Source organism: Ambystoma mexicanum, chromosome 12 (assembly GCF_040938575.1).
Source record: "Ambystoma mexicanum isolate Mex_15411 chromosome 12, UKY_AmexF1_1, whole genome shotgun sequence".
In the NCBI taxonomy this organism is placed as follows: Eukaryota; Metazoa; Chordata; class Amphibia; order Caudata; family Ambystomatidae; genus Ambystoma; species Ambystoma mexicanum.
In genome coordinates, this window is record NC_090936.1 from 1,249,927,014 (window position 1) to 1,249,954,394 (window position 27,381).

The window sequence follows — 27,381 nt, forward strand, 5'->3', positions numbered from 1 at the left end:
GCAGTGCTTTACTCTGCCATTTAATTGGGTATATCTAAATTCTTTTCCCTCCTCCAATCATGGATACTGCTTTGGGAGTCTGTCGTAGATGAGGAATATGTTGGAGGACAAAATCCATTCGAAGAACAAGTTACTTACCAAACTGGTAACGTTCTTTCAACTGGATGTTCCTCCAACGTATTCCTCATTGCCCTCCCAGCCTACCCCTCTCAAGAATTTCCCATGCCATTACAGCTTACGTTCCAGCAAGGCTAAGTGCAGTCGATGCTGGGTTATGGGCACATGTGCCTCATGTTATGAGGGGTGGAAAAACATGAACTGTGGCTATGGGCGCTGTGCGTGCTACTTATAACATCCAATGATGTTACCCTCGAACGAGGCCTTCGAGGGACATCGACCCGACGCAATAGACGCAGAGCGCCCTCTGCCTAAAAAAATTCCGACGCAGCACAGCTGTGGACATTACACGTCATAGATGTGGAATACGTTGGAGGAACATCCAGTCGAAAGAACGTTACCAGTTTGGTAAGTAACTTGTTCATCTCCCACATTAAAAATCCCTCTGGTTCCATCATTACGAATCCTTCCGATATTATAAAGGTCTTCAAGGAATTCTTTACTGACCTACATTCCCCGGAGATATCGGTCCCAAAGGCCAATCTCAAATCTTTCTTTGAGATCATTAATAGACAATCTTACCCTTTAATTGATCTTAGCAGCCTGGAAGGGGACCTTACTACACATGAAATCATACAGGCCATCAAGGGGTTGGGAAAGGGCAAGGCTCCGGGCCCTGACGGTCTATCTATTGAGATTTTTAATCAGTTCTCCAGCTCCTTAACCCCCGGACTCAAAACCCTTTACTCTTCTTTTATCTCTAAAGGTTCTTCATCAGGCACTTCACTGATTTCCTCATCCTTTTTTTCCAAAAGATGAGAAAGATCAAGATCTCCCCAAAAATTACAGACCTATATCCCTTATGAATGTGGAAAGTAAGATCTTTGGCAAACTAATTGCCAACAGAATCGAATCTTACCAAATGGATCAAACCTGACCAAGTAGGTTATGTCAAAGGCAGGAACATCTCAGCCAATGTGAGACTCCTACTTAATTCCCTGCACATTATCTCATAAGACAAAAACAACAAATCGGGCTATGCCGCCATAGCCGTAGACACTGAAAAAGCCTTCGATCGGGTCAATTGGGACTACATGTTCCAAGCTCTGCAGTGGCATGGCTGCAGAGAGGCCTTCATATCTCTAGTTAAACTTTTGTATTATGATCCTAAATCCTCTATATGCATTAACAGTCAATCCTCATCCATTTTCTCTTTACGAAGAGGAACCGGGCAGGGATGCCCCTTTGTTAGGCAAGATTTGGAGCAGTACCCTTTGGGTGCACTACAACAACCTTGTGCTCCTGGCAATAGGAGCCCAACCTTTGGTATAAGTCTGTACTACACAGGTTGGTAGTGTGGCTGAGCAGCCAGGCTTATCTCAAGAGGGGTCAATGTGAGCAGTAGGAGAGTTACACAGCGATTCACAGTGACAAGTATTCAAACTCTCACACTCAAGGATCCTTGATTAAACAATTATTAATTTATTTAACAGTCAGTTTGAATAAGCCTTCTTCAGAAGGGGCAATATAATAGTAACACACAAATAGACTCCAAAATACACACTCTTAGTTTCTCTAAATCCGCAAATACTCATTGGGGACGGCACACAGACACTTCCCTCACCCTCATGTGACTTAAATAGCTAGGACACTGGAAATTAATAAATCACTGTTGCATTTAGAGCAATACTGAGAAGAATGTCAAAGAAAAGGGTTATAGAATAAAACAAGAGATCACACAATTATTCTGAAGCAGGTAAGTACTGTTGAACCCCCAATGCAAAGTAAGTTAACCCCTTCTTGGAAGGAGTAATTCAGGGAGCCAGGCCAGCCAATGTCAATTGGGCAAAGGTAGGTAAGTAAAAGTGTTGCACAATGTTTTAGACATTTTTGTAGAAAAAGTAGAATCAACGTAGGGCCACAGGCTGGGAGGCTTGTGAGAGGTAGAAGATGCAAGCAACTCCACACAAGCAACCAAGACAAGTCTGAACTGAGATCAAGTAAGGCTACAACAATAAGAGGTAAGTCCTCTCAAACTTTACAGTACCTTTGGTTAGAAGAAATGGTCCCAGCAGTTCCTGTGCAGCTCTGCAGATCCTTTTGTTCCTGGGCCTCAGTTGTGAGGACAAGAGGGAGGATGTCTGGGGACTCCTGCACTGTATTGGGACAGTCAGCAGCAGAAAAGGACAAACTTCGATTCAGCGGCACTTTGCGGTTTCAGCTCCTCTTGTCTCAGCAAATAGCACCACTGTGGTCTCTCGTATATCACGCTGGACTTTCCTCGCATCTGGGGTCGGGCACTCTGCTGAGGTGGCTCAGGCTTGGCCAGTCCTGCTTCCTGGGAGTCCAGAGGATCTTCCACAAGCTCGGGTCCGACTTAAACGTGATGCACTCCGTTTGGTGTTCCTCTCCCTGGCACTTCGGTTCCAGCAGCAGCAGCAGAATTACAGCCAGCTCCGAGAGGATGTCCAAACAAGTTCACTTTGGAGTTGATTGGTCCCACCAACTCAAGGGGAGAAGTCGACCTTGCAGGGCTTCTCTAGTCGAAACAAATTCTGAGCTTCAGCAGAGCAACAGGGCTTCACTGGGCAAACCAACGGTCCAGGAGTTGCAGCAGACGTCTCTTCCAAGTTCTTCTCCGGATTCCTTTGGCCAGTGGTCGAGACAGCCTTCCAAGCCAAAAAGCCTCGCCTTTTATGCATGTTTCTCCCATTAAATCCAGCCTAGCCGTCAATCACACAGTAGGTTGGCTGTCCTTGCCGGACAGCCAGACGGCGAATCACCTTTGGGTGCATTCTTGTCAGCAAGGGGATTAAGCACAGGGAGTTTCGGTCACCTCCCTCACTTCCTGCCCCTGCCAGTTATACTGGAGCCAGAGGCGGGCTTCACTTGTGAATCCCGCCAAAGACAAAACGAAAAAAGGGATCAAACCTTGTTTGGCGCACAGAGTAAATCTCAAGAAGGACCTTTCCGACAAGAAATGGCGAAAAAAGAAGACCAGGGCCATTTTGACAAAATTGAATACCCATGGGTGCCTTACTGCAGCTGCGAGTGCAGCCCGCGGTAAAAACACAGAATGGTAGTAAAAAATAAACCACTGCCACCAGCCATTAATTGTAGAAAGGGTAACAAAAAAATGTTACATGAGAAGCTAGATAAAGGGGATGCTAAGTAACCCCTCGCGCACCCGATGGTAAAACAGTGTGTGCTGGGTCTAGAAAGGTACAATTTTAAGTAAAGTCAACTTACTTCACTGCATTTGGAAACAGTAGTTTATCTGAGAGAAGGTATTTAAACCTTTGGGAAATCTAAGAGACTTCCCTGGGTCACTGCACTGAAGGTGCTGTGTGCCACAATCTAAAGATGATGCCTATGGAGTTTGTCAGACTCCAAAAGCCAAACAGAGTTCAAATCAACGAACAATACATGAGAGAGTGAGAAAAAAGGGTCTCACTCTCCCCAGGTTCAAAATATAAAAGTCCTAGAGTCCAGCAAAAGTGCAGGGGTTCTCTAATGTAGAGAGGAATTAGCTCATTTCTGAGAATTCTCCCTAACACCCTTATTCCCCATTCTATATGTATTGTCCCTTGAACCATTTTAGAACTCATCTGATCGACCAGAATATTCCTGGGGTTGCTTATGGCATTCATGAAACCAAGATAGCCGCTTATGCGGACAATATTTTTATGACCAATCCTAAACAATACCTCCCCCGTTTGCTGTCCAGATTACACGGCTTTTCATCTGTATCTGAGTATAAGCTGAATAGAGACAAATCGGAGCTATTACCTCTCAATCCCTTCTGCCTCAAGCATGAATTAGAAATCTTTGGCTTGAAATGGTATGATAACTCCTTCAAATATTTAGGCTTACGATTTGCCTCCTCTGTTAGTAGCACTATCAAAATAAATTTAGATATCTTAGTCAACAGACTTGAGGATTTATCCTCCAGCTGGTCCCCTCTTTTTATTTATCCTGGTGGGGATGCCTTGACACTATTAAAATTATGTTTTCCCCTATTTTACTATACAATCGACAAATGCTTCCTGTACCTCTCCCAATTACATTTTTTAAATCCATCAACAACATTTTGTGTAAGTTCTTATGTGGAAAGGGTAAAAGTTAAAGAATTGCACTTAACAAGCTCAAGACCCTTTATGAAAAATGTGGTGTCAGATTTCCGGATTTCAAATTATATCACTACGTCTTCCTACTTAAACAGACCAGCTGTTGGTACGCCCCACCGGATATAAACAACCTCCTCCCCTGGTGCAAAATAGAGAAACAGCTAGTTTCCCCTCATAATATCGTTGACACACTATATTTCTTTACTCTCTCTTCAACTTATTTCTCCGACCCGCTCAAAGCTTCCAGATCTGCCCTAAGAGCCCTCTTTTTCTCATCTATCAAATCCCCATCCCAGGAACTCTCCCCGCATTTGTGGCATAACAAGTCTATTACTATTAATAATCGAGTATTATATCGGAGTTCATGGCTCACCAAGGGTATTAGGTTTATTTATCAGATTGTGCAAATTCATACCATGACATCATTCCAGGCCCTCATGAACTCATTTTCCCTACACCTATCTGACTTTACCTTTTATAACAAATTGGTCAACGCATGTCTGGACGGTATTCAGGCACACGCCAACAAAGTTCTTTCACCAGACACCACAAGGCTACAACTACTGGCCACAACCCCTGACATCAAGTTCAGCAAACTGCTGGCTACTGCCGACTCTCCTACCATCAAGTGGCTTGTACAATCCCAATGGGAGACTGATTTTCCCCTTGTCTTCGATGACTGTACATGGATTCAGCTATGGACTCGGATCAGATGTGTCTCCACATCCAAAAACATCACTCCAAACCTTTTCTTCTTCACGCACACGGCCTTCATCACCCCTTTAGATTGAATCAGATGGCAACTGTTGGTCATGCAGGAATGCCCCTGGTTCTTACAAGCATATGTTTTATGAATGTCCGTTTATCCTCGGGCTGCACCAGGAAGTTTGGAAATGCCTGAAAGCAATCTTCAAAATTCATGTTCCTCTATCCTTTACTAATGTTTTTCTTGGCAGTATCGCCATCAGAGGACGGATCTCTCCCCTCCCCCATCCTATGTGACCTTATTATTGCTACTGCCAATTGGAAAAACTATCCAAACATTTCTGCTGAGGGCTGAGGGCTGGGGGAACAATATCTGGCACACGCACAGAATGGACTGCTGTATGGCTACTTACCTTGATACTGTTCCGAAACACAATATGAAATGGGCTTCTTTTATAAAGTACTTATATTATCATAATATGTCTGCAAATGGCTCAGGAAGTCTTTCTTTATGTTTGTAACACATTCATTTCATACCAATCATGATATTTGCTGCATGAATCATGTATGAGCGAACTGGTTACCTGTGCCCCTTCCTCCCCATCTCTTTTTCCTTTTGTATAGTGTCTGTCCTCTGTTCGTTCCCCAGTTGGCTAGTAATTATTTGTTTATCTGCTCCTTTGCGAATCGCGTAACGGTGAAGAATTATTTGATTTTCTTCATGCTTGATTTTGATTACCCAATCCACCTGCCCTTATCCACTCACCAATCTCCGGTCTATCAGGATTTGACTATCTTGCCACAAATCTCATCTCAAGGTTCCATTACATTGTTCTTTCTATTATATTTACTCTTTCCAATGTTTTGTGGTTCATTTTCTAATATCTCAATAAAAATGATTAAATAAAAGAAAGTGGCTGGACATAATATTTCTCCCAATTTGGGCGGTAGACTAATGTCTTTTACGCAGTCTACCGCCTACAGATTCCAGTGTCCAACCCAACTGATTTCCAGGCCTGCCTGCTTCAGTCCCAGCGTGAGCAGAGCACCATTCCAGGCATTCGTAAGGTTGCATGTTAAATGGCCCATTAATTTGATTGATGTGTGCCTGGCCATAGATGACGTGAAAAAGACTTAGGTGCACAAAAATGAATTCATGAAGGGAGGAACAAAGAAGCTCATGTGTCAAGGGCAGGGGCGGCATCAGGGCCTTTCCATCTTTTCAGTTGAAAGGGGCCATGAGCCTCAGGGATGTCACCAGCAACTGCCCATGATGCCAGTTAGCAGTGTTATAACCCAGCAATATATTGTTCTCTATATTACTTGGGCTTGCCTTACAAGCTGCATTTGCGGTAGCCCTTGCAGCCGTTGCTTCCCTTTGGGTATACAGAAGTGTTATCACTTAATTGCAGTTTCACACCTGTTTCTCCACAGCAGGCACTTGCTAACATGGGATGTATAGCTTTTTGTGGCTATTTCTTGTTTCAGCTCCCTGCTGCCTGGCCATCTAGTGATAATCGGCTGATGTTAACCCCCAGATGTATTTTCTTGTCATTTCATTGGCTAAAATTGACTTGACATCATTTCCTGTGATGTCATCATTATGCTACTTACTATTTTTGAAACTTTAAGATTCCTACAGATTTTTGGTTATGGAATGTTGGCATGTATGTTAACAGTCTGCTTGCAGAAGGCATTTTAACTATTCTTTCTGTCTCGAGATTAAATCGCTCGTGGCACCTTTAATCACGTGACTGAAAGAACATTTAAAAGGCCTTCTGCAGCATGATGTGTTATTAGTGCGGGCCTGGATGCTTAGAAAGTGGCAGTAAATAATATTTCGAGGGGATTGGGTCCTCTGATGTATTCCATATCTATGACAGTAATCACCACAGCTGTGCTGCTTCGGAAAATGTTCTGCGTCGATGCGCCGTCCCCCAGGACCTCCTCCGACGGCCGACGTCACCAGATGTGATAAGTAGGACGCACGACGCCCGTAGCCTCAGTTCAGTTTTTTCCGCGAACGTGTTAGCTTCGTGAATCTCGGTACGCCTCGACTCTTTGGAGTTTGTTGTATTCTTCTCGGTTCTTTGAACCTGTTCGGTTTTTGTGAAAACCTGTTCATGACGATGTCTACCTCGTCTTCAACCCCGCGTCCGGGCTTCAAGAAATGCGTGGACTGTGGGTCCAAGATGTCGGTAACGGACTCGCACGACGCCTGCCTCTGGTGCCTCGGGGAGGCCCACAACACGGACGATTGTGTCGACTGCCAGTCGCTCTTGGCCAAGGCATTGCGGGATAGCAAGAAGTTGTCAGTAGGTAGGGTGTCTAAGCCCAGGAAGTCGAGGTCTGCAGAGCTTTCGACGGATGATTCGAGAGGCGACTCTCAGCGTCATCGTCGGAGGTCTGGTGGGTCTCCTTCCAGGAGTCGGTCTTGCCACTCCTCTGCCTCTCTTCCGAGGACTCCGCCCGTCGGCGGGTCGCTTATCCCACCATGCAAGCGACACCGGAGGAATGGGCTTCCTTCGGGAAGAGTGGGGTCGGTCGTGATCGGTCGAGAGACACCGATTGCACGCCTTCGGGCTCGAGTGGTCGGCATGGTTCGCGGGAGAGGTCCCGCTCGGACAAGGGTAACCATTCTCGCCATGCCCGTTCCAGGTCCCGGTCCTCGACGCGCTCGAGACAGCGTGATCACGTGCAGTCTTCGAGGAAGACGTTGACGCCTGTGGCGCCAAGGTCGTCGACGACCTCTCTCGAGGCTCCGCCTCCGACGGGGTCGTCGACGCTGTCGGCGCCTAGGTCGTCGAAGGACACGCTCGGAGCTCTGGCTTCGTGGCCTGTGTCGACGCCGCCCTGATTCTCTCGACGCCGGGGCCGACTCGTTCGGCGCCCACGACGCCTTTCGAGGCAGTGGTGTCGGAGGGGCCCCTAGAAAGACTCTGGCTAAGGTCAGGCATAGCTTTGGTCCCCAGGTGTCTTCCTCTCACAGCCTGGAGTACATTTCAGAGGGTGATGAGGGCTCTGATGAGGGCTTGGTTCCGGTTACGGTGCCGGATGAGCTTCTCTCGGGCCATAGCCAATTTGATGACCTGAGGCAGTCGCTGCATGATGCCAGTGGACTGGACACCTCTCCGGAAGTTTTGTAGGCCGGAGCCTGGCACTCATGCCGATGCTTCGTACCGGCGCCTTATGTCTCGGGTCAATGAGTACTTGGGATGGTCGGCTCCCCCAGGGGAGTTTGTTCAGGATGATCTCACGGACATCCTCGATCTTGGTCCCCCCACTGACCCAGTTCTGCCGTTCCATATGGCTCTGCAGAGAAGGGTGGCGGCGACTTGGACTGCTCCGGAGAGTCTCCCGGCAGTGGGCAAGTCTTTGTTGCGAAAATACCATCCAGCCAGTAGCGACCCCTGCTACTTGTCCAGGCACCCCACTCCGGAGAGTTTGGTGGTGCAGGCGGCTATGGCCCCGGCAAAGCAGGCGTCGTATCCTACCATCCCTCCGGATATGGACGAAAAACGTTTTGATGGCTGGGCGAAGAAAGGGTTTTCTTCAGGGGGTACGGCGCTTCAGGCGGCCAACTCCGTATGTGCCTTGTCTCGTTTCACACACACTCTGTGGAACTGTGTTGCATTAGCGGCTGAACATATTCCTGAAGGGGACGAACGGGATGGTTTCCTTGCTATGGTTCAGGGTGGCAAGGATGCTATGTGTCAGACCGTTCAGTCGGGTTTGGACATGGCAGATTGTGTCAGCCGGTCCATGGCGGCGAGCACCGTAATACGCAGGTTTGTGTGGTTGCGGAAGTCACGGTTCGCTCCTGAAGTGCAGTCCTGGCTCCTCAACATGCCCTTTGACGGTGAACATCTTTTTGGCAGCAAGGCTGACGACTTACTGCCATGTGCCGATCCATCCCAAGCACAAGAAGTACCTGAGGTTCGCGGTTGGCGACTTGCATTTTCAGTTTCGGGTCCTGCCGTTCGGATTGACCTCCGCCCCGAGGGTTTTCACCAAGCTCATGGTGGTGTGGCAGCGCATCTCAGGAAAGGGGGGATTCACGTCTACCCCTACCTGGACGATTGGTTGATCAGGGGGAGCTCTCCCGAGCACGTCCGGGATCATCTGTCCGTCACCTGCCACTCCCTTCACAAGCTGGGCTTCTCCCTCAATTTAAAGAAGTCCCATTTGACGCCAACACAGCGGCTCCAGTACATCGACAAATCCCTGGGGCTGTGTTTTCCTCCCCAGGTGAGGGCTCTTCACATTCAGCAGATGGTGCACAAGTTTCAACTTGCCCAAACTCTCCCAGCGTCCGAGTTCTTGAGACTGCTCGGCCTCATGGCATCCTGCATTCTTCTGGTGCAAGAGGCCAGGTTGCAGATGAGATCTTTGCAATGGGCACTCAAGCTCCAGTGGTCTCAGTCCTCCGGCAGGATGTCGGACCCTGTTCAGGTGCCGCCCTCGGTCGCCCAGGACCTTCTGTGGTGGGCCGTCGAAGGCAATCTGATGAAGGGGGCCCCATTTTGGCTGCCCTGGCCGGAGGTGACGATCGTGACGGACGCATCCCTCACGGGATGGGGAGCTCATGCCAACGAGTTGACAGTCAGCGATCGTTGGTCTCTGTCGGAGTCCAGACTCCATATCAATCTGTTGGAGCTGATGGCTGTCAGGCTAGCCCTGAAGGCTTTTCTGCCGACTGTGCGAGGAAAGAGTGTCCTGATTCTAACGGACAACACGGTGGCCATGCACTGCCTCAACAAAAAGGGGGGGGGGGCAGGGTCACTTCCTCTGTGCAGGGAGGTAATGCAGCCCGAGTTCTGGGCCATCCAGCAGGAAGTTAAGATCTCGGCTGTTCATCTGGCCGGAGACGACAACGAGACGGCGGACGCTCTGAGCAGGCAGAGCACGATCTCTCACGAGTGGGAGCTGGCTCAGGAGATTCTCTTGGAGATCTTCGGGGGACCCCTCAAGTGGATCTCTTCGCCTCCAGTGTCAACCGGAAGTGCGAAAGGTTCTGCTCGCGGGAATTTCCTCCAAAAGGAGCCTTAGGAGACGCGTTTGTGGTGGAGTGGTCATTCCCACTGCTGTACGCGCTTCCTCCAGTCTCCGTCATCCCGCAAGTACTGCAGAGGTTACGGAGGTTCGGTTCCCGGATGATCCTCATTGCTCCGGCGTGGGCCAGGAGGAAGTGGTACCCGAACCTTCTCGACTTGTCCATCTGCCCTCCACGTCGTCTTCCCTACCGAGATGATCTGCTCTCACGGGAGGGGGGTCAGGTTCTCCATCCAGAGGTCAGATTCCTCAACCTTCACGGTTGGCTTCTGAAAGGTTGAGGTATAAGGATTGGGACCTCCCTGAAGACGTGTTGGAGGTGTTGCTCTCGGCCAGACAGCCAGCAACAAAGTCTCTGTACCGTTGCAGTTGGAGTAAATTCTGCGACTGGTGCAGAGTTAAGAATGTGGATCCTTTTGAATGTGACATTCCCATGGTTCTGTCTTGTTTGCTTTCTTTGGCCCACAGGGGCTTGCAAGTGGGGACCATTAAAGGTTATCTGGCGGCGCTGTCCATATTTAAGCGCTCGTCCGAAGAATGTTCCTATTTTAAGATTCCTTTAATTTCTCAGTTTTTGAAAGGGCTCACTAATGTGTTTCCTCCGTCACCTTTTCTGGTGCCAGGTTGGGATTTGAATCTTGTTCTTAAGTTTCTTAGGGGTGCTCCATTTGAGCCTTTGCATTCTTGCCCTTTGAGACTGTTAACTCTGAAAACTGTGTTTTTGGTTGCAGTTACTTCTGCTCGTAGAGTGAGTGAGTTACAGGCACTTTCAGTTAAGCCACCCTTCACTGTGTTTCATAAGGACAGAGTTGTCCTTCGAGTTCGTCCTTCTTTTCTTCTGAAGGTGGTTTCGGAATTTCATTTGAGCCAGAAGGTGGTTCTTCCGGCGTTCTTTCCTCCTCCACATCCTGGTAAGGAAGAGGAGAGGCTCCATAGGCTTGATCCTAAGAGAGTGTTGAGCTTTTATATTTCGCGCATGTCCCGGGTCAGAGTGGACGATCAACTTTTCATTGGTTACGCTGGAAAGCGTTTGGGACAAGCTGTGATGAAACGGACTTTGTCTCATTGGATTATTTTACCTATCTCTGAGTGTTACCGCTTGGCGGGTAAGGACCCTCCGGCTGGCTTGCGGGCCCATTCTACCAGGGGAGTGGCTGCCTCTACTGCCCTACAGAGGGGTGTTCCTATTCGTAACATCTGTGATGCAGCCACCTGGGCTTCGGTACATACTTTTGTACGTCACTACTCCCTCAAATCCATCCGTGGGCAGGATCTGGCCTTTGGCAAGGCGGTCCTTTACTCCGCAATTTGATTGGGCATTCTAAATTCCTGTTTTCTAAATTCTTTTCCCACCTCCTTGCATTGGTACTGCTTTGGGACTCTGTCATAGATACGGAATATATTTCGGAGGACCCAATCCCCCCGAAGAACAAGTTACTCTCTTACCTGGTAACGTTCTTTCGATGGGATGGTCCGACGACATATTCCATATCGGTCCCTCCCTACCTTCCCCACTGCAGAATTTCTTATGCGATTGCAGCTTGCGTTCCGCAAGGCCTTGTGGGTCTGACTGGCAGAAAACTGGTGTGTCACGTTCTGGGGGGAAAAACTACAACTGAGGCTACGGGCGTCGTGCGTCCTACTTATCACATCGGGTGACGTCGGCCTTCGGAGGAGGTCCTCGTGGACGGTGCATCGACGTCATGAACCCAGGACGCAGACGGCGAAAACTTTCCTAAGCAGCACAGCTGTGGTGATTACTGTCATAGATATGGAATACGTCGTCGGACCATCCCATCGAAAGAACGTTACCAGGTAAGAGAGTAACTTGTTCTTCTCCCGTTCGGGCAGGAGACATATTATTTCCAGCCACTTTCGAAGCAGCCAGGCCTGCAGTAATAACATAGCCTGCTTGCCGAAGGCCTTGTAAATATTCTTTCCTTCTCGTGGCTATTTGAAAGACATTCTGCCAGTATGCCGTGTTGTGGGGCTGGGTACTAGCAGTGGCTATAAATAATAATTCTCCCACTCAAACGGGCAGGAGAAATAATTCATCCTAGCAGCGGCCACTTGCTAACACCCAGCCCCGCATACCAAGGGCTTGAGGAAGGCACCCCATGCTACTTCTGTTCAGTATCTCTCTTCTCCTTGTGACCTGACGCTGCACCCGGGCTGGGGTCATACATTGATGCAATGCATTTAGCCCAGCCTGGGAGCTTTTGCCTGCTGCCTGCACACTATGCTCTGTGCTCGGTGCCATAAATCATATTGCAGCTGTTGTGACCTGAATTAAAGAGCAAATGAGGGGTATCATATCACAAATTGCAACTTATAATATGAATGCAAGGGGACATTTATACTGAATTCTTCAAATCAAGGATAGTGGTAAAGACACAAGGGGAGGAGTATTAGAAAAGGCGGACCGCTGCGCTGACCAAAATTGCTACAGGGCCCTGCTGCTTCTGTGGGTGTCCAACAGCGACGGTGCCCTGACGACCCAAGTGAGGTTTCCACAATAGTGCAAAAAAGATCCCTGATCACAAGCGCTGGGTGATTACAGATTATAACATGACTGTTTAAATTCTAAATGACAAGCGAACACTCCTAATTGTGTGCAATGGATTTGATTCTGTAGAAAGAATTGGCGTGCGTTGCTGTGGAGACTCTCCACAGCAACGCACGCCCGCAAGCCTTACTCTGCCCGGTCCAGACTAAGGGTATCGCAGTCCATCAGGATCATACTGCCAGCAGCAGTTACGCTCCAGCCACCTCTGGTACTTGACCAAGACAGACCTGCTCAGCTACAGCTTCTTGCGTCTATCCCGGACCTGGACTGTGTTGGCTATTCCGCAGACCTTCGACCACCCACCAGATTGGACCAAGCGTATTATTAGATTCATTGTAACCTCAATGATTCATTCTGAACAGCCACATCAAAATTGTCTTGAAAAAGAGCTGTGAGGGTCGGAACACGTGTCGGGTACAGCATTAAATCCATTGCACACAATTTTGAGTGTTCTCTTGTCTTTTAGAATTTAGACAGTCATGTTATAGTCTGGAATCACCCAGCGCTTGTGATACGGGATCTTTTTTGTACTACAATAGTAGAATTTAGGATAACATTTACGGGTCAAGGATGGGAACAACTTTTGTGAGCAATTAATCACATTTGAATGCATATAGGTTACTTGCCATCATGGCCGTCCACTTGCTTTAACTTGATGTGGTACATCTTTCTTAATACAATACGTAGGACAATATTGTGCAATGTTCTCTTAGAATCTAAGGCAAGTGGGTCAACACTTCAGTATCACATGGCGTTCCCACTAAGGAAGCGCCTCACAATGCAAGTAGTGCTGAAGTAGATGTAGAAGAGCCCAAGCGCTATCTCGGGGTTGTGTGTGTGTTTTATATATCACTGGTGTTAAATGGGCCCTCCTTTTTGGGGTCCAGTGCTTATTCTTATGGAAATCTTTGAGCCCTTTTCATGCATGGTGAAGGGGTTTCAGAAAGTGCCTGTTACTAGATTTCTGGGAGGCTTCAGGTCTTGCTCCCCCCTCCCACCTCATGAGATCTTTTTTCAACCAACCACACCAAGACACAATTGAACATGTCTTTGAATTTACTTTGCAATCATAATGATTTGCTGTGTTTTCCTTTAGTGTTGAAATGTGGCATTTAAACTGAGTAATCCTTTTAACGTTCTGTATTCAGCAGAACATCATAAATGACACCACCCAGCAGAAAACGGAAGCACTGCCTGAAAATCTGCTAACTGTTTCCAAGGACCCTCGGTATGCAAGATACCTCAAGATGGTACACGTGGTGAGTATCCTGGCTTTATCCAAGGTTTTACCTGCTAATAGATGGGGGTCGAGTCTTTTTTAGGGCCACAGAAAGATGCCGCCTGGGCTGCTATGAAGTGCACTCACTTTGTTTATTGATGAGCGGTCGGTCTTGGGAGCGAGAACACAGGAATTGTGCATTATCAGGTGGCAACTAAACTCCACCTCCACCTCTTCCTCTTCCTCTCCTGTCTATAAAAAGCTTTGCCATCCTGTGGCCATAATCGGTTTCCTGCTTTTCCATGTTTCCCTTCTGGCTGCTGGCTGTGTCCTAGTTATTGCAGCTTCCTTCAAGTCATTAGATAATGTGTGACCCATAACCATGAACACATGCTTATTTAGTTTTCCTGCGTGAACAGTTTATTGCAGGGCACTGTTTTTCCTCTGTCTAACCCTTTTAACTTGAGTAACATTTAGAGGCACAGGCAAGGGTCCACGTTTCCTTTCATTTCTGACTACTGCGGTGTGACCGCCGTCCTGCTGACCGGTTCTCTGTAACACGTCAACTCTGGAAACTACATGAATGGATTCCAAGGCGGCGGGATCACCAGACGGATGCCCTGCATAAGGAAACCTCTTCCGCTTGAGTCAGTCGGGTGAAAGGGCACTCTACATTACATCCACACAAAGACTGAACGCCTTGGAAACTGCTCATAAATCTCTTACAAAGGGCTTAAAGGGAATCCTCTGAAATCAAACCACAGCTATTACTAGAGATTATCTAATAATGTGCTTCCCCCTGGTCTTGAGCCAGTGGGAATGGCGATCAGGTGAATGCTTCTTGTGTTCTGGGAGGGCTCACGAAAGGCACTTCCTCCTAGAACCTCACGCTCGCCATTCCCGTCCACACTGCTTGACTCCACCTCCCAGGTTTCCACTGCATGAAGCCTATCTTGTTTAAAGCCTGCGTTCTGTCCTGTTGCTATAATCCTATATATAGCCTAATGATTTGCTTTCTGGGGGGAGAGAGGGTGGGTGCAATTTCAGGGGTATATTGGATTGGCTATCTTCCGCTGTGCGACAGCGTTCAATGAATGTGACTACAACAACTAAGATTTTACTTGTTATAAAAATATGTACGCAAGGCAATTGGGGTTCTCCCTCTAGGGGTAATCCCTGCACCTTTAGCTCAACCTTGAAGAGATTGCCTACTAGCTCACGCTCCCACTAGCCCTAGCTCAGGTGCCCACTAGCTCAGGCTCTCACTAGCCCCTAGGTCAGGCACCCGTTAGCTCAGGCTCTGCTTGCCACTATGTCCCCCCCTGCCCGCCCTCCCCCAGATCAGTTCACTAAAGCTACCACACCCCACCATCCAATTCTCTCCCTTACCCTAGGGAGGCCTGAAGTTCATAGCCTTACCTGACTAAGAGACTATATACAGGACCTAACTGGGTACTCTGGTTGTTCTAGGGCCCTTCTCCCGATGGCCAACTCTTTACCTTCTCTTCACTCCCCCCGAGCCCTCTCCACACCACCTCTACTCTTCCTGTTTTTATCCCTCACTAGTCTCCTGTCTCTGCTTGAAAACTCCTTCTCTCCCATCTCCTCAAAAACTCCCTGCTTCTGCTTCCCACACTACCCCTTTTGTCGACTCTTATGCCCGCCTGACACTCACTTAACTCTTTCACACAAACACACACCCACACATATGTAGTCTCTCTTACAACTCTCTGGCCCCTCCCCCTTTCTATTTTTGGACTAAAACTCTTCAGTTTGCCTCCCGCTCACTCACTCTAGTTGGTATCACCCTCTCAGACCCTTCAGTCGCTGCCAACCTCTTCACCTACTGCACCCTCCTGGCTGGTCTCTTGGTCCTACTCAACTCTCACCCTGACCCTAAACCTTTTACTCTACTGAAACTGCTGGCTTTTTGTAGCTCTCCCTTTTCTGATTATGAGATCCTCTCGGCTGGACCAGCTGCTCTTCTGGGCCAATCTCTGGCTGACTTCTACTCTTGGGGTCCTGAACTTTCCCTAGACATCTTCCAAAAGTTACCCTCCCATTTCTGTCTTCATTTTCATGGAGGCAGCCATGTGGGCAAAAGGCTTGTTTGCTCTTGCTTTTTCTGTTCAATCTGTGTTTGTTGAGTGTTGCTCAGTGTCCCGTGCTCCCCTGCCGTCCCTTGTCGGTTCCAGTTCATCTGCCGTTGCTCTGCTGCTCCCCTCTGGTCCATTTGGGGTTGGTGGGGTGGGCGTTTGGTGACTCATTCAACCTAGAAAGGGGAAAGTCCAGTCCATTCCCATTTGATTGCGTAATCCATTCCTTCTACTCCATGCTGGGTTTTGTTGGTTGGGCCCAGGTGCACTGTGGTGGTGGTGGTGGTGGTGGTGGTGGTGGTAGTAGTAGTTTGTTTTCCTTCTTTTCGTACCATTTGCCTCGATCCATGCCTGGTTTCTGAGGGGTCAGGTACATGCTGGACTTCATAATCCCTGAAAGAGAGACCTGATTAGGACATAGACTGGTAGTTATTGGCTCAGTGCAATCAGCATTCCTTCTGACATACGAGAGAGTCTGATACCGGGGTTCCCCTCACCTCCCATGTCTATTGACAGGTTCACAAACATGATCTTGTTGCGCACCTCATCCTTTCTAATAAATCCAAGTTCTTTGTTCTAGGCCCAGGGTCTGACATAACCGCCTTAGGGAGGATCCCTGTTGCCTCTGTGTGACCGTGGTTAATTGACTCGAGGCACTGGTTAAAGGTGGGAAAACTGGTACCAATTAGCACCTCTTTGGTTATGCCAGACATCACAATGGTGGGGTATCCCTAGGACCTCTACCCACACCAGAGCCTGGCGATACAGATTGGCATCCCTGTGTACCCAAGGAATTCTTGAGAGATGTGTGGGAGCTAGTTCTTCCCTTGGGACTCGGTCTGCTCCTGGCAGTTCATCGACTTCTGGAATCCACTAAGGCTGGGGCTGCTCAGCCTTGCATGTCTCGTTAGCCTGTCCTCTGGAGTAGACTGCCCGCCTGCTTCTCTCTAGTAATCCGGCTCTACCGCTAGAGAGTACTCTTCCTTGGGCTCTGTTTGTAGCATCCCTAGCGCCATCTGCTCCTTCCTTCCTGGTTCTGGGCAGAATCTGGCGACGTGGCCACGCTTCCCACAGACATAGCAGTGAATTCGCATCTCAGGCCTTGGTACTATACGACCACTCACCCTGCCCTCTTGTGTGGGGAAATATGTCTTTCTTCTCGTTTGTGGTTTATAGGGGCCTTGCCACCCCAGATATAGGACTTCCTTCTTTAACCTTGCTGGGATTTTGCCTCGGCAGGTTTTCTTGACGTCCTAGAGGGCTCTTGCTGGGCCTTGGCCACCTGGTAGGCGTTAGCCGTTCCATTCACCTCTTTCAAGGTGAGTGCATGGGGCTGCTATGCCACCTTCTGTAGATACGGGCACAGAATCTGTGAATTGCTCCAACATCAGCCTTTCTTTAGCTCCATTGAATGTCATCAGCCATGGCCATTTGTTCATCATGTCCCTGACTTGGTACGCAGCTGTCTCAGTGTCTCACCCCCCCCACGCCCTCCAACCCGGGTGTAGGTCATGCCCTATCCTTTTTAGAATACCCCTTTTCCTTTATCATACACGGCTTCATGGCCTGATGTAGACCCTTGCCTGTAAAAAGGGGTGCTACTTAGCAAGCCGAAAAGTTTCTGGGACCTCCTGCTGGCTCAGCGTCCTTCACACCTTGTCCAAAAGCAGCTTCTGGGTGTTCTTGGTTCCCCACGTTTTGGAGCACCCTTGGTGGTAGTAAAGGAGGTCCCGGCCAGCACCTGTCGCTCCTGTCCAATGAGTCCCTTCTTCCACGTTCTTATATTCATAAGCGTGTGATTGAATGAAAGGTGCACACTTGTGACCTCTGGAACACTTGGCCATATACCTTAAACCTCTGAAGCTATTTAGATGTTCAGTTTTTTCATAACACTTGATGGGGCTCAACCTTGGTGCACGCTGGGCCCTGGAGGCATAGCCTGAGGGCTCAACCTTGCTGCACGCTGGGCCCTGGAGGCATAGCCTGAGGGCTCAACCTTGCTGCACGCTGGGCCCTGGAGGCATAGCCTGAGGGCTCAACCTTGGTGCATGCTGGGCCCTGGTGGCATAGCCTGAGGGCTCAACCTTGGTGCACGCTGGCCCTGGAGGCATAGCCTATCTCGTGCCACGGTGGGAACCTGGAGAATATGACTCCTCTGAGATGAGGAGTGTTGGCTAGATCCAAGATTCACATTGCAAATGAGACAACTGGTCCAACTCTAGTAACCCCCTTTGCACCCAAACCCTGCATATCACCTGCGCTGCACACACATTAGCCCCATACACCCAGTCTTATTTACCGAGTGGGAGAGGAAGGGGCAGGCAGAGAAAATGAGTGTCAGGAAGAGGACTATGAGAAAATGTCTTTAATGCTGAAAACGCAAATGCAGACAGCATTCATCTCTCAGATTTGCTGGCAGAAATGTACAGTGACTTGCGTTTATTTCTTTTTTATTTTCTTTCTTTTCGGTAGTGTTCATTCAAAAATGGTCAACCGTTTAAGGGTTTCTCCCTACTTATTGCAGCCACTGACCTAGCCATTATTGGTGAAGCCCCGGGAAACATTCACTAAAGGTAGCAAAGCAAATCAAACGAACAAATGGCTAAGCCTTCCAGCTCTAGCTCACACGTGCTGCTTCAAATCTTCGTCCTTTTGGTCACTAGATAATGGAATCACAATGTCACAAAGTCACCCTTTTACGAAGTTCATTCAACTCCAGTCGCATCACTGAATCCTAAATTCCGCTGTAAATATGCACATCTGCTGGTGCAAGGCCTCTGCCATAGGGTGCTAGTTATGCCTGGTACATTGTCCATGTCCCAGGTTTCTGTATCCATTTACCTGTCCTCAACAGCTGGCTGCTCTTGTGATATTTTAAAGGGGGTTGTTAGGGTTGTGATCTCCTTTCCTGTTAGGCTGTTTAGTAACCCCTAGGTATGTATGTATGTATGTAGGGTGATTGATGTAGGAGGTCATGTTTGGAATGTTTGGTATGACCGAGTGGAATGCTGTGTGTGGAGGTTCCACCCAGGACAGTTGACAAAGATGTAGCCTGGGTGGTGGGAGCCGGTGGCCGTCCCTTGATCCTGTATTGATCCTGTAACTGACTTAAAGTAATCTCCTGATGACATCTAATTAAATGAACTTGAAGATCTCCTGGCATCCAGCGTATCCTTTTACCTGTTGACCTTCCTTAAGATCACAACATCAATTGGCGACGAGGATGGGACCTTAAGTGAGGTCAACAGGTAAAAGGATACGCTGGATGCCAGGAGATCTTCAAGTTCTCCAGAGACTGGTTGTCCCTTTCACATGGAAGTCAAGTTTAAAGCAAGAGCGGTCAACTTTGGCTTTGGAGTGTTTGGACGTGGAAGGGAGGAGCTTTCCTAGGAGTTCGTAATGCTAATACATTGTACAGTCACATGGGCGCTGAAGACGTTTGTTTGCATTTGGGCTATGTCATTTGTGCAAGACCTTGGATCGGTGTACTGGCAACCATAAGGGCAAAAGTAATGTTTTTGCCAGAGTGCTGCTTGCTGGGGAGCGCTCTCCGTGGCCCAGGGCTGTGGGTCATGAGTGTGTCTCTGCGCCACCTGCAGAGTGGCCGTTGTGACCGTTGAGGGCCACGGAGCTCTGAGCGGCTCCGTTCCCTGTGCAACAGTGGTGTTGTCAGCGGCCTGCAGATGGATTCGGAGATTGCCCAGAATGTTTACTGTTACGTGCTCTGGAGCGACAAGGAATATTGTTGAGTGCTGAGGAAAGAACCTTGTCAATTTCTTGGGCATGATGATGTCAGCCGCACTCCTTGGGAATTGGGACCCGAAAGGAGGGTCAAAGCGTTAACTAGTACAGAGTTGGGTTTCAGCAGGACTCTCTTGGTGTGGGACAACACATCATGAGAAGCATAAGAGAAAGGGAGTCTGGTGCCCCGTTAGCCGATGGGGGCTAAGTGATCGCAGATGTCCTGGAGAGAACACAGGGTGGCAAGGCATTGTAAACCGTGCATGGGTGGAGTTTTTATCATCTTCACGTGTTATCTGGAACAGTTTGTGTGTTTGGTAATGGGCCACGTGTTTTTTGGGGAATTGTTAGTTTAACAGCTTGAGGAATTTTTAGGAGGATGGTGGAGCGTCTACGCAAAAAAAAAAGTTTCAATGCGTTTATGTATGTTAAGTGATAATGAGCGAGAGAGTGAGAGCTTGATCGTTTAACGTGGGTGCAGGGTTTCTACCAAAAAAGAGACCTTGTGTGTTGTGCTAGTGAGATGACGACGACGTTGAGCAGTCTTGTGGGGTTATGAGCACTGAGGGAGAGTTTGCTAGTTATTGTGTCATTTCTAGTGGTAACATGTTTGAGGCTTTTCAGCTTTACATTTGCATATTTTGCAACATGGTCTTTTTATCATAACAGCCCTTAGCATGACATGTTGTGAATGGTGTGAACATGCTAGTTTAACATTTTGAGGATTTTCAGGATTGGTATAGTTGTGCTGAGGCAACATGGACTTTTAGATGGCAAATGGAAAAGTGCATATATATATGCCCTTGGGTTAAAGGAGTTTGGTTTGGGGATGACCTTGTGATTAAACTGCTTGGAAGGCGTGGATGAGAGTACATTGTTCGAGGTATGGGTTTTTAGGACACACTTTAGTTGTGGAGGAGTGCGTGTGTGTTTGATGTGTGCTGCAGTGTTGATGTGTGGTGAGTTGAAACTGTGGTGTCTCGTTTGATGGCTTTTGATGCGTATACTCCCATGCATGGGTAGTGAGTTAACCCATTGATTGTGTGTTGGCATGGTGCAGAGGCCAAAATATTAGGTGTTTAGGGTTTTAGCTTGGGTTTTGTGATAGCCCATTGATGGAGCAGGTGTGGGGCAGGGCCCTGTCTGCATGCTGTTCGCGGTGCAAGAATGTGGTGACGCCTTCTTTTCTTGTGGTCAGTGTTCGGGTGGTGACATTTTGCAATTCACCTGGACGGGAGTTAGTGGAGTTAGGCTGACTCCTGAGAGTTGTATGATGTCTTTAAGTGTTGAGTGTCTATGAATATATTTGGTGTATCGGATTTGGGGTCCGATGTTTGTCTGTGGTTAGCCAAGTCACTATTGGATTAATATTTTGATTTCAATTTGCTTCACAGTGGGTGTCGTCCATCATGACACTGTTCTATGATCCTGGGCTCTTTCTATTTGTTTTACTAAGCTTCAGGAGGTTTTCGTGAGTGTAGTTGGGTAGGTGTTGGGTTGAGGCCTAATGTTGCTGCTGGTTCAGTTTGGAACGGCCATAAAACTGGGATTTTTCTTGGGTTGTTTATTGTGTGGAACTCCTCCATGCGTGTGGTGGCCCTGGTGTGTATGTTGTGTGGGTGAGTTTTAGAGTGTTTGGTAAGAGTGTGAGTGGTGCTGTTTCACTGTTGTTTCCGGTCACATCTTCTTGGGTTGATTGAGTGGTAGTTAGTTGGTTTCCTCGGTATGTTGTGGTGGGACTTGGGCCAGTCCCGATGTGGGGAGTTTGTGCTTGGGGGTGGTAGCCCCATGATTCACTGGTGGCAGGGGTGAATAAAAGGAGCTTAGAGTTTTTGAAGGTTGTGGTTGTGTCCGTTTGATAGCCCAAGGTGGGGCTGGTCGTGCTCGGAAATGGCAGTTCCGAGGTTCTCCAGTGGCAGGGGGGAGCGGAAGGTGTTTTGTGTTGGTTTAGGGGTGTAGTTGAGGTAGTCGGGTTCCATTTGTTGGTTAGTTGCACATGATTGTACAATTCCCTGGTGTTTGAAACTGGGTGGTGCGCGTGTTTGTGTGTGATTGGTGAGAGTTTGTGTATTTTATAGGAGGAGAGGTGTTAGGGTTGTTGTCTGAAGGAAGAGAGATGTTAGTTTTGTGATCTCCTTTCCTGTTAGGCTGTTTAGTAACCTCTTGGTATGTATGTACGATACTCGCCGGTAAATTAGCTCAGCGGGATAAGCGCTCGCTGCTGCGCTCTGAGCGTGATCTGCAGGTCGCAGGTTCAAATCGCGGCAAAGCCAACTCAGCCTTTCATCCTTCCGAGGTCGATAAATGAGTACCAATTTCGGTTGGGTGATATTGTATGTAAATATGTGCTCTGTAAAGCGCTTTGGATAAAGGCGCTATATAAATAACACATCATTATCATTATGTAGGGTGATTATGAACTGTTCTCAGTTAAGGTCATAACAGGGACCCACCTCGTGATTGCTTCACTTTCCTGTCTATAACATTTCTGGATGAAATGACAGCTTAATTAGGCAGATTGGGATTCCGTGGGTCTGTTGTCCTTTTTGGGGACACCTACACATTTTGCCCCGCCCCCCTAATTCTCTGGTTTATGTTTATGGTCTGAGGAACTTTCTTTTGCAGTCTCTCTGCCACTGCAATTCTTTTTAGAATGTCTTCTTTAGTCCAGTGAAGCCCAAATGGCTGCTAGGACATCAAGGATTTTTAAACAACCCATTTTGGCCCTTGTGCAATCATATCACCCTATCACCCTACATTGGTTTTGGAAAGCAAGCTAGTAGCAGTTGAAATATTGTTTTGGATTAACCAGGGGTTCAAGCAGATTTACAGAATTAGTAGACCATTGAACCTAATTAGTAGCTTTTGGGGTGCTAATGTATTTTTTTTAAGTCCTGCTCTCTGCCATTTTGTTTTTGGCCTGTTCCTTTGTTTAGAGCGACCACAAGGCAGGCCTAAAATGCCTGTTGTAAAAGCATGGGCCCAGTATGAGCCCAGCCGTACAACTGCACCTTCTATAGTTGTTTAGACCAGTCCTTACCGCTAGACTGGCCAATACACGCACTGTGTGGGGGGAACCTGAGTGATGGCCATTTTTTGGGGCTCAACACATTCGCTGGTCTCCAAATCATTTGAGTGCCCCCTTGTGTGATTACAGAGCTGGCTTATGCCAGCCCAGGAGTGTAAAGGTTTTATCTAGAAGACACCGTGACCATAACTCGGCTCTGCTGGACTTTTGCTAGCGGATTCTTCACCAAGAAGCTGCTTCTGTGGTTTTCATGCCAAGTGTGGACATGCTTGCTGGGCTTTTTTTTCCCCCTATCCTCACCTCCTAGGTTTCGTGTTTTGGCTGCCGGATGCCCCCTCCTCCTTCCCCGCCCCCCTTCCCAACCCCTCACTCTGGTCCTGGTCAGGAGTGGGACTTCTTTGGCAGGCCCATCTCTGGCTGTTTGTCGTGTATGCCTTGGTGTAGTAAGGAAGCTACCGTTTCCCGGAAGGGTATTGGGACAACAATTCCACGCCTCATTTGCCTTTCAAGCTGTCGGACTCAGCCTGGTCAGGTTCCTCCAACTTCCTGAAGCCATATTTGCCATTGTTTTCACTCCTGCTTGGTAAATCCCACTCCAAGAAAGGCAGAATATTCTGTTTTGGCTGTCTGGGCGGTTGTTCCGGGATCCAAGTCCCTGAATCACTATATCCTATAACTCGCTCTACAAAAGTTCTTGTACTCGCAGGGTTGTTCCGCTGCTCCTGAAATATCTTTTCGGGATCTCCCACTATGAGGACTTGGATGTATGTGATTTCTTCGAAAATATTTCACCTAATGGAGATTTCACTGAATCCATTTCAATGAAAAATGACTACTTTTACTTTTTCTACTTTTCTTTTCTTTTTTTTTAATGGGGTGGAAGTCCCCCCTCACCCCACCCTACCCGAACGTATACCCTTATCCCACACCCGCCTATTATGCATTACACATATACCATTTCCCCTACCATTTGCAATGAAATATCATTAGGTGAAATGGTTTTCGAAGAAATGTACGGTAACGTGAGGACTTACCTCTGGGGCCTTGGTTGGTGGGTTATTCAAGATACTTATCCTGAGGAGTATGTGTGGTTCGCTATCATAGGTTCTGCATTTACTTGTATTCAATGTAATCCTGCTGAGCTTCTCTGCTTCCTGCGGCTGCTGGGTCTTCAACCTGGCAACAACGCTCTTCAAGAGTGTCACCCTGGCATCCATTGGGGTCGGTTTCTGTCTTCTCCCCACCTGTGGTTTTGAACTGGGGCTCACCTTCCTTTTCCTGATAACTGTCTGTGTCTACTGATTCCTATCGGGAACCTTTGAACTTACCTAAAACTCTGAGTGAGTTAGGATGTACTTGCCTGCAGTTAGACATTTTTCCTGGGCCCGCATTAGGTCTCTGGAGTTTTAGGGCAAAGACTAGAATTTTAGTATGTACCATTGAAACGTAATGTATTTTTAATGTGATTGTATTGTACTCTGGTCTGCAGAAAATGTTATGTTATATGCGAAGCTTCCAGTTATTAATATAAGGAGTCTAAAGTGACCTTATAGGCCTGGCATTATAAGCTGAATTGCATCCTGGCTTTTACTCATCTTAGGTTGTAAAGTATTAACATCTTTCTCTCTCTAGGTGCTGTATTTAGTGTGTGGGGTTATTAATATTATGGATTCTGATGCTTGTTAATCTTCTAAGAATCACATGCTGTGCATATAGTCCGACATCCAGTTGTTACTGCGGAGTATTGCATCTTGTCTTTCGAGAATCGAAAGCGGACGTCGACATGCGTGTGCCTGTAACACTATCCCTACGTGACATCTAGTGTACCCAAAATCCCTTTCGCATCAAGGTCCCTCAGATTGTTTTTTTCCGCCCAGCATACTGGTCGCCTTATGCGGAGCTCATCCAGAGACATTGCTATTGTTATCCTTTCGACCCTTGGTCGTATATTATAGAGTTATTGAATATTATCCTGCCGTCCATTCCTTTGACGGCTGTTTCCTGATCTATGCCGAATCCGGTTCCACAGACCTTTGACTGACCGTGTTCCGGTCGGCGCTGCCGACCATGTGGCGGGGCCTTCTGGCCGGCCTACACAGTAGAGAGAGTGGGGGTGGACATTTCCTTTTCTGAGAATGCATTTCCCTTTCCTCTCTTTGTTCCCTGGGTCTCTTCATCACTATATTTTTCCTCAGCTATGGCGAGGTCTCAGTTTAGGTTTGGTCCTTCTTGTAAGGCCAAATTTCCTTGGAGGGATAAACACCGTAAGTGTAATAGGTGTCTGCCCTGAATCACGACGAGACAGCTTGTGCGGCTTGCAAGGTCCTGCGTCCAAATAAAGGAGCGCTGTGTTAAGAGGTGGGCGGCCTATGGAATGTCGCAGCCCAAGTCTAGTTCTCCCGCTGCCATAACCGCCGATTGTGACGAGGGGCTAAGTAACAAACGGGCCTCCGATTTGGAGGCCATTGAGCTCTCGGCGGAGCATTCCTGCTCCGCGTCGTCCGACCCCGTCAGGCAAGACTCAGGTTCTGCTATGGGGACTGAACACCCCAGCGACAAGGACGCACACGCTTTACACACTAAGGACACAACCCCCGGGACGTCTTCGAGAAAACTGTTGAAGCGCCCCATAGCGCCCACGGGCACGCCGGATATTTCCGCTGTGCCAGCCGATCATCTGGATTGGCAGCCCTTCCCGCAACCACATGTGCGCCTTGTGACCGGGCATTCTAAATCGAAGGGTGCTGCCCCCAATATTCAGGAGACCGTCCAGACGCATCGGAAGAAGGCATCCACGATCGAGAAGGCCCTGGTTCTGGCGAAAAACAACTGCGCAACCGCAGGGCTGAACTAGACAGCTTTCCGCCTCTGAAGAGGTTGCCGAAAACCTTGCTAGCATTATTTCAGTGGATAATCAGAAGCAACGGTCCAGGGATTTGTCGATACCTAAGGACAAACCTAGGGATTCATTGAAATCCAGGGATAGGCCGAAGGATTCATTGGAACCCACGGAGAGTCCTAAGGACACACATCAACCGTGGGTCCCCCGAAAGGACTTTTCGGAAGGCACTGGAGGGATTTCTTCGACGTTAAAGGAGAAATCCCGATGTTCTGCGACGGAAGATACATTACAAGAGCCTTTTCCACCCCTAGACTCCTCTAGTTCATCTATTTGGACCAGGGAGATATTTGAGGGATGTATGGATAGGTTAGAGAGGTTTGTACAACTCTCAGAGAAGTCCACGCCCAAGAGGCCACAGGAGGAGACTTACTTTCCCCCTGTGGCTAAACTTAAAAAAGTCTTTGATCCGAAGAAGAAGAAGTCATGACCTCACTGGAGATGAGGTTCCTGTGGACCATTGCAATCAGGAATCCCTTTGCTGACACTGAGGATGTTCATATCAATCGCACAGAGGGTTGGGGGGACAACCCGACCTAGTTGATTTTGACAGTTACCTAATCCAACACTGGAACCTGATGCCTTGTGCATGGAACACCCTCCACCCGACCACACCCACTCAACAGGCCTCCCCGGTTGACGACCAAATGGCGTTCAACGCCATATTAAGGAAGGCAGCAGAACATTTCCAGATTGCTACCCAGGAAGCTATACCAGAGGCTGATTTTTGTCGAGGACATCTTAAAAGAGAAACCACCGGTCAGCCAAGCTATTCCTCTGTTAAACCTGACCAAAAAGCGGTTGGCCCCTTGATTATTGACACCTGCCTTAACTAGAGCAGTAAATCCTACAGTACAATAATTGTTTCTACCTTCCCCCTCTAACCCCCTTTACATCAAGGGCCAAGCTACTCCAGACTCACTCGTAGTAACTACAACCAGAAAGAGAGCGGGGGTTCCCCTATCAACTGGGGAGGCACCCACAGACAAGGAGTGCAAGAGGCTGTACGCTGTAGGGAAAAGGGTCACGGCAGCCGCAGCTTTTTCCACTCGCATAGCTACTAACACGACCTTGTTGGCTAGTTATGCTGATGCACAATGGACAATGCTACAGGAGGGCCTTCAAGAAGTCCCTGAACCGCTGCAGGCTCGCCTTCTCTCCACAGTAGCAGAAGGCAGACAAGTCAATCAGAGTATTCTGAAAAATAGTTTGGATGCGGCAGAGACAGCTGGCAGGTTCTTGGCTCAAGGTACCCTCCTGAAGAGGCACGCATGGTTACGAAACTCTGGTTTCAAACCAGAGACGCATACTGCACTAATAAATAAGCCGGTGGAGGATACTAATCTATTTCGAAAGGCAGTGGACGAAGCGCTTGAAACTGCTAAGAAAGAGCATGCGTCACAAGTCTAGGCGGAAAGCACAGGGCAGAGGCTGTCTCTTACTGTATGCAAGTAGATTAAGGGAGATTCCAGAGACAATGCTAGCATATAACTCATTATAGGCACATACCAAGCTGTGAATTGAAACAGGTATTGACAGGAACTGCAGGAGCAGGCTGTAAACAAAGAGGCAGAGAAAAGGCAAAGACAAGCAAGTACACGCGGCAGCCTGGATTGATCAGATATAAGGGTGTACTGGAATATGATAAGGGGTCTCCAGGGATTAAGGAAAGCCCTTGGGATAGGTACCAGCAGATTACTCTTAACAACAGTCATACAGCAACGTCATGACTTAGGCATGCCGAGGAAACTGTTGTACTCAGTGCAAGGGTAAAACTAAAAGACCATATACTGAGGCAGGTACGACTTCAACAAATTAGGTGAAGGCAACA

General features: G+C 48.1%; 1 protein-coding gene across 4 annotated transcripts in view; it reads left to right on the forward strand.

Annotated features, from left to right (window-relative positions):
* WASHC3 (WASH complex subunit 3) overlaps nucleotides 1-27,381 on the forward strand; it is a 285,351-nt gene that overhangs the window by 155,945 nt on the left and 102,025 nt on the right. For 3 of the 4 annotated variants that reach the window (XM_069629933.1, XM_069629935.1, XM_069629936.1), the window contains one exon: nucleotides 13,716-13,826. In XM_069629933.1, coding sequence (XP_069486034.1) covers nucleotides 13,716-13,826 — 111 coding nt within the window. The remainder of the gene's footprint in view (nucleotides 1-13,715; nucleotides 13,827-27,381) is intronic. The other variant, XM_069629934.1, reaches the window with a different exon arrangement.